The 7,751-nt window shown below is 52.9% G+C and overlaps 1 protein-coding gene across 2 annotated transcripts in view; it reads left to right on the forward strand.

Annotated features, from left to right (window-relative positions):
* Nucleotides 1–4,212, forward strand: part of CACNA2D2 (calcium voltage-gated channel auxiliary subunit alpha2delta 2) — a 597,809-nt gene extending 593,597 nt beyond the window's left edge. For both annotated transcript variants that reach the window (XM_054035873.1, XM_054035874.1), the window contains 4 exons: nucleotides 239–362; nucleotides 2,276–2,385; nucleotides 3,153–3,241; nucleotides 3,571–4,212. In XM_054035873.1, the coding sequence (XP_053891848.1) occupies nucleotides 239–362; nucleotides 2,276–2,385; nucleotides 3,153–3,241; nucleotides 3,571–3,699 (452 nt within the window). In that variant the 3' untranslated portion in view covers nucleotides 3,700–4,212. The remainder of the gene's footprint in view (nucleotides 1–238; nucleotides 363–2,275; nucleotides 2,386–3,152; nucleotides 3,242–3,570) is intronic.
* Nucleotides 4,213–7,751: the final 3,539 nt, after the last annotated feature.

Below are 7,751 nucleotides of genomic sequence, written 5' to 3' on the forward strand. Positions count from 1 at the left end.
GGCCAGCATTGGAGTCACTGCAGTAACCACCCAGCCCCAGCGTGCAGATTTCTGGGGCACATTGTATTGCTTTCCAGAATATTGTGGAGTGTATTTTTGGCCAGCAAAGTCCACCTTAGTTCTGGCTGCTGCTTCAGAGGGGCTTAGAGAAGCAGGGCACATTCCAGTGGGGTGGGAATGAGCAGCCAGGGGTTTTCCTCCTGCTATGTCCCACTGTGTCTCTTGTCCCTGGTGACAGAGGATGTCACAGCCGACAGCATGGAGTCCAGAGAGACCAGCTGCATCATGAAGCAGACGCAGTACTACTTCAGCACTGTCAACGCCACCTATAACTCTATAATTGACTGTGGAAACTGCTCCAGGTCAGTGCGATCGGGTGCCCACAGCAGCAGGGTTCAGAGCAGCTGGTAACCAGAACAATGTTTCCAGAGTGCATTTCACAGCTAGACAGCATGCACTCTGTTGCAAGGAGGGCTGGGGGCATCAGAGGGTCTTTCTCCTGCCAAGGGGTCCTGAGGCTGAGGACGCTGGAGTGCTCTAGTGTCAGTTCTGTGCAGCAGGCTCGTCAGTCCAACCGCTTGGAGAGGAAGGAGCCAGGCTGCTGAAGAAGAGCAGAACAATGAAGATGGCTCCTTGGGCCCCATCCAACTCCTGTTAAAATCAAAGCAAATACTCCATTCAGTGGGAGCTGAATCAGGTCCCATGCAAAGGAGGCTCCATCTCTTCTTTTCACTTCAACTGCTTCTCCTTGAGAGTGGCACAGTTGCTTTGCAGTAGCGCCAAGGACTGGAACAAACACAGCAGCGCTGGCAGTGCCATCAGCAGTAGCAGCCAACAAGCATGCAGTGGTACTGCATCTTGAGTGCATTTGCGGGTTTGAAGCCAAACTCTTTGTGCCATCAGCTCCATGCAGAATCACAGGCAGCTGCTAGAACGTCACTGCTTGCGCTTGTGTGATTTGTTTTGTTGCATTTGGCTGCGGAGTCCCTGATCCGCAGGGTTGTACGAGAGATCTGCACTCTCTGAGCCATTGTTAGCTGATCAGACTCCTCTGCCCAGAAAGCTTCCTGATGAAGAGCTAGAGAACATTGATGCCTGCGAGAGGAACTTTCTCTTCCACTTCAGGTTCTTTTTTAACTCAGGAGGCCTTGGAGTTTAAAATGGTGGTGTATTTTATGCTGGGCCAAATACAAATCTGTGTAAGGGACCACAGAATTTGTTACATGATCATTTTAGCCGATCCTAATTAAGCCACATTAGCCAGAGGCCCACCAGCATGCACCGAGGTCAGGCTACTCAATTCCGAGCAGTGCCTTGCATGCTGGGATCTGTAGTCTCTCAGTGGGCAGCTGCATCCTGCTCCATGTTACACATTTTGGATGGGGCCCTTCATCTCCTGCCCAACTGACACGTCACCCTCTGTTGGGCAAAGCTTGGGCACCTTGCTGACTCAATAAGAACTGCAAGACCAGAAGAGTCTTGTGGGTGCATGAATTAATAATGACTTTAATTCAGCCGATGGTCAGTTACTGATTGCTGAGATGCCCAGGTGGCAGCAGCGATTCCTCCCCCACCCCAAGTCCCCGGATCGTTCCCTCGCCTGCTGAGAAGGGGAAGGAGGATGCAGCGGTGCTGGGGTTGGTGGTGCTGGAGCTACTGTTCCCTCCGTGATGTGATGGCTGTTGTGGCCCTGATCTAATTTTAGATTGGGGGTGTGAATTATGTCTCTCTCTGTAAAGTACCACTCATGGCCGTGGCCCTTTATATAAATAAACACTCGCAATAGCATTGTCCCATGACACCAGCAATTGCTGGTACCGACAGCCCCATGGGCTGAGTGAGCTGGACTCGAGGGGAGCTCCAAATTGTGCAGACTACTGGGGTTTCATCAAGTGGAACCTTTCCCCTCTAACGTCAACACAGTGGCTCTGACACCCGAGCCCTCGCAGCCTGGGAAGGAAGGAATTTCACCTGGCTGAACAGAGCCACCAGAAAGCTTTGGACGCCCCTTTGGTACCTTAATCTTCCATCACATCCCTCCCTGATGGTACTTGGGAGGTCACTGATGGCAGGGGATGTGGCGGCCTGTACTGGCGTGTGGGGCTCAGGGTCACAGGTCAGCCACGCCAAGGAAGAACTGCACTCATGGTGGCTAGGGTTTCCCAGGTAGCAGTAGCTGGGCTTGCTCTCTGCTCCTCGGGAGCGGCACAGCAGAGATGGAGGATGCAGCACAGAAGATGTGGCCTTGGTTAACCACATTGCTCCCCTCCCACAGACTGTTCCACGCACAGAGGCTCGCCAACACCAACCTGCTGTTCGTTGTAGCGGATAAGCCGATGTGCAGCCAGTGTGAGTCCACCAAGCTCCCTCAGGCGGAGATACGAGGTATCCTTTGATTGTTGCTGCATTGGGCTTCACAGCTCCCACCTCAGCCCCAGGACACGGCCAACAGCCATTGGAGAGAAGAGGAGCTTTTCTCCTGGATGATCACAGAGGGTGGAATTCACCCCACACCGAGGGCCAGTACAGTATAAGCACCTCTTCAAGTCCATAGGTTTCAGGAGAGCCCTAAGTGCAGCCCATGCTAGTGCAGGACCCTCCCAGCAGCCCAACGCCTTAGAAATAAAAAACATAGTCCACAGATCAACTCCCCTTGGAGCTGGTTGTTTCTCTGCATCACATGAGTTCAGCACTGAGCTGTTTCTCTTCTGGGCCCGCACCACCCAAGAGTGTTCAGATGCCCAGGTGATCACTTACATTCTCCAGGCCCGGTGACCAGTGAGGGAAGGTTAAGGGAGCTGGGATTGTTCTCAATGGGAAGAGAGGAGACCAAGGCAACCTGCCAGAGGGCTTCAAAGATAGGAAGGGGATCGATGACGATGGGTTGAGATACACGGCTCCTGGTAGAAAGGGTTAAAAGCCAAGGGGCAATGCTGTGCACTAGCCTCTAAGTGAAGAAAGAAGAGAACCGGGGAGAATATCTTGGGAGGACTCGGTCCTTCCCTAATCGCAGACCTCATGAAGTCCCCTGCATTCTGGGGGGCCTCCTGTCCCATTGCTTAACTTCTCTAAGCCACCCCAGCCCCACTTCGTCCCTCTGCCCTCACCCCCAGAATCATGCCTGCACAATGTTGTTTCCTTGACACGTGAAGCTCCGCCGAGAGATCCAAATCAGTGTGAGCTGGTAGACAAGCCCCGGTACCGGAAAGGTCCCCACATCTGCTTTGACTACGATGCAGCGGTAAGCGGGGGAACTGGCTCCAGGGGCAGGGGAAGCAGGGGTCCTGGGAGAAGGGAGGCAGGGGAAGCTGTGCATGGAATCAGCTGGGGATGGAAAGCAAGATTGCCAGCAGCTCCTGCTTTTCTAAGGATGCGCCGGGTCACAGGCAATAACCTCCCTCTGGTTCCGAAGCTCTCCTAGAGTGAGTGCGTCTGTTCTGAGTGTCAGTCAGCGGAAGCCGGTCACTGCATGGGGACTGCCTTTGTCCCGGGTCCCACTGGCACGTGTGTGATGATCTCAGCTGCCCACCCGATCCCTGCAGAAACCCATCTCGCCTTTTGTCTCCGCAGGAAGATACCTCAGACTGTGGCAGAGGGGCCTCCTTCAAACCCTCCCTCAGCGTCTTGTTAGCCCTGCAGCTGCTGCTCCTCTACTTGACTGCCACCCGCCAGCCTCTGTCCTCGGCATCTTGCCTTTAAAACATCCATCTGGTCCAACCCATCCATATTTCTTTTGTTTAAAACTCCATGTCCATCCTCTCCAGGCGTGCTGGAAAAGGGCAACTTCTTCTCGTCCCATCCGCTCTGGTTACACCTTGGCTGTGGCTCATGAGGACCTCCTCTCGCTCCACTGAGGAGCCTGGAATTTCTTTTTCTTTTTCCTTTTGCTTTGTTTCCCATCCTCTCCAACCTGGCCTTGCCTTTCTAGCGTCTCTGTGCAGCAGGTTGGCAAGAACTGAGCTTGAGCAAGACTTGGGGAATCACAACCCATTTGAGGCTTCTGTTCTTCAGACAGCGAGCGTCCTTGAGCTCTTGACTCCTTGACCCCGTCCTCTCCCTTCCATTGAGCTGTTGGCCAAATACGAAGAACAGTGACCTGTTTTTTTCGTTTGGTTTTCTTTTTTTTTCTCTTTTCCCTGTGGAAAATGGGAGATTTTGTAGTTTCCATTGAGAGATGTCTTACCATTTTGCTGTCTTAAAGTATTTAACCAACACCGATGCCGGATTACTCTTCTGTTTGAGATAATCCGCCCTCCCGCCCTGCCCATCCAGACAAAAACGCAAAACAAAATAGAAGAGAAAAAAAATGGTGTTTTCTTGCCAAATCGAGACGAGTCTTGTTAACTTCTCAGCCAATCACCGTGGCTTCTTGAACTCAAAAAACAACCAATGTTATAGTTTTATAATGTCCTCATTTGCTTATCCATGCTGCCCAATCCCTAGGTGCTTTCCAATGCCATCCCGTCCAAGTCTCACCTTATTTACATCCATTTTATTCCAATCTTCAATTATTATTTTGTAGCCTGAGGATTTTAAACCATATCTTTCTACATCTACTTGCCAACGTTTTAGCCTGAAGAAGTACAAATATTTATTGTCAGCAACAAGGACACACACACAAAAAAAGAAACTTGAATTGAATGTCATGATCAGTATTATTTATTTAAATCGATAACTCTGTAGTGGGGAAGTGGGAGAGGGGATCCAAGACCTTCAGCAGCCATTCATGTGCATCATTCTAGCCCTGGCATACAGGGGGTGGGACTAACCATGGCTAAGAAGAACTTTCTGGTCCATGTTGTCTCCTCGTTCCCCAGAGATATCCTCCCACTACAACCCAGGCCGGATAACAGATGCCCCTGGACAGTTGACCCAAGGGTACATTGGCAGGACGCTTGGCTAAGGGTTCATGGGTCTCTCTCTGGACCAGACTACCATCATTGAGGCAGGCACTACCCACTCCTTTGAGTAGCATGCCCTGATCCTGTGTGCTGATTCATTCTCCACCAGGCACACAGATCTGGAGAGGATCCAACAGGGCCTTTTAAAACACCCAGGATATAAGGAGGGTGCTGAGCCTCCACAGCTCCCATTGACCTCAGTGGGGTTCAACACCTCCAAAAAACCCAGCCCAAGTTCGCCCCGGGTGTAACTGTTAAGTCAGCAGAGATACACCAGGGTGCATTTGGCCCTCACACCCCAAATACCACCCCAGAGGGACTGGCATCCAGGGCAGCTCTGCTAGAGGAGGAGTGTCCCTGAACTGAACCCTCCAAAATGACTAAGTGGTGCCTGCACGTCACTCCCATTGACTCCACCTCTAAAGGGAGAGTTTAATCTTACACACCTTTGGCCATCGGTTGCCCCATGTGAGCCTGGTGGATGCTTGGGAAGGGACATGCGCTAGTGAGGGGGTTTGGCCACAGTTCAGGAGGTCAGGCACACAGAGGGGTAGGTTCAGTCTCCCGAAATAGCATGCAGGGCAAGAGAAGGAGGAAGATGCTACACAGGCAGCAGTAATGTGCCAGGTGCACCACCAGCAGGGGGATGCTGTGGTGCATTTGACACATTATTCCCTGGGTGCCCACGGCCTTGGTTTTCACACTCGGAATGCCTCGTTGCATGACGCATGTTACCCTGGGCCTGTGAAGCACCTAGATGCCTGGGAGAGGGCAGAACATCTGGATCCTAGGGTCTCGCTAACTGGGAGACTTGAGACTGACCCATCTTTCAAGCAGCAGCCAGCACTTTCTGTCCCTGATGTCAAGTATGTATCCAGATGGCATGATATGCCCCCCACTTGGACCTTTCAGATTTGGTTTTAGGGGAGAAGGTTCTATGAGCACATGCCACTCAACTCAAGCCCCCGTCCCGCACCAAGAGCCCTTCCAGTTGTCTTCATAGCGGCATGTTTTATGTGTGGGGCGGGCTTTTGAAATCAAAGTCAGAATCCCTCCCCCTATAGTGAGTGGTGTCTAGATGGGATGTCAAAGTGGCAGGGCTAGTTCTGTGCCTGTCCCCAGCCACTGGGGCTGTTCCTGGTGCACAGGCAGGGTTGCCATTCTACACAGGTTCAGCTGCACTTGAGTACCCTCCTGACCCCAAAGCCCACTTCTCTTCAGCCAAATATCCCCTCTGCCTCTTTGCATTGGGTGGCCAGGAAAGGTGAAAGGACCCTCGCTCATTGCTGCTTCATGGGTGGGCACATAGAGCAACATCATGAGGGGCAGCTCAGTGCAGTGCAGGGAGCAGGGCAATGCGATTGTGTCTCCGCGCAGTGTGAAAGCAGCTCCATGCAATGCGACACACCTCCAAGTATTGGAACACAGTGGTGGGAAATGTGACGCGACTTCATATAGCGTGAGGCAGCTCTGAGCAGTGGGATGCAGCCCAGGGCCACGCAATGCACCAGAACTGAGTGGCACAGCTCAGTCCAACGCGATGCACCGGAGCGGAGTGGCACAGCTCAGTGTAACGCGATGCACCGGAACAGTGGCACAGCTCAGTCCAATGCGATGCACCGGAGCGGAGTGGCACAGCTCAGTGCAATGCGATGCACTGGAGCGGAGTGGCACAGCTCAGTGCAACGCAATGCACTGGAGCGGAGTGGCACAGCTCAGTGCAATGCGATGCACTGGAGCGGAGTGGCACAGCTCAGTACCATGCCAGGCCACGTTAGTGCAGCTCAGCAGAATAGACTGCAGTCCCATGCAAACGATGCCATGCCGTGCACCATGATCCATCTGCCAATAGGCCTCTGGCACATCTGCTGGGTCTTCTTAGCTCCCCTTTTAATCACTCTTTGTACTGGGAGCAGGGTGGACTATTTAGTCTTTCTTGCTATCTCCACACCCAATCCTGCCTCAACCGCTACATCATTAGCAAGGGGTTCGTGTGCTGTCACAGCTGCCATCACCGTCTTCAGAACCAGCAGCCGAATGTCTGAAAAGACCTCAATGCTTCCCTTTCTGTCCACGGCTCATTCAGTTTAGTGCTCCTGTAGCAAAGATGAGCCCAGCCATTGCTGATCCACAGCTGCTGACCTGTGCCCCCCACCTCATCCTGTACCCCTAGCTCTCGGACTCTCCTGAGCCAAGATGGCCTAGCCGTGCCAGACCGTGCGACTGCTTTGTGACGTGGGCAAACGTCTGTGAGGTACTAACTGAGATCCCGCCTCGCCCCCATTTCCTTTCACTTCTCACCAAAGCCGGACTGAACCCCTAGGGTACAAACCAGCCTGTCACCACCTTGCCCCCATCTCTGGGTTTGCCTGAAGGCACAGAGCCAGGGAATGTGTGTCCCCACTCAGCAGCAAATAGAAACCGAAGGGAAAACCAGACGTACACTCCTATAGAATCTCCTTGATTTTTGGCGTGTTGCCACCTGGGCAGGAAGAGCTCGGAATGGTTGGGAGGCGGGGGGGCATTGCTCTGCTGTGTGACACCACAGTGCGGAGCCAATATACAGGAGCCACTTTGTGAGCTGCTTGTATAACCAACTGGTTTAAGGCCCAGCAGAGTGTCCACTGAGCTCGGATGAGCCCTTTGTTTGATCTTGTCTCCCTCCAACAGATGACCCGGGTGACTGTAGCAGGCTGCTCCTTTCAGCTAGGAGAGCTCTCTGTTAGCTCACAGAGCAGGGGCTCATGCAGAGGTTGTATTTCCATTCCCCTGGCTGCTAGCGTGTGGCAGAGCCAGTTGCACCTGGAACACGGACAGCGCAGCCCCATCAGCACTGGCCAGCCAGGCTAC

Source organism: Malaclemys terrapin, chromosome 7, assembly GCF_027887155.1.
Source record: "Malaclemys terrapin pileata isolate rMalTer1 chromosome 7, rMalTer1.hap1, whole genome shotgun sequence".
NCBI classification, from domain to species: Eukaryota; Metazoa; Chordata; order Testudines; family Emydidae; genus Malaclemys; species Malaclemys terrapin.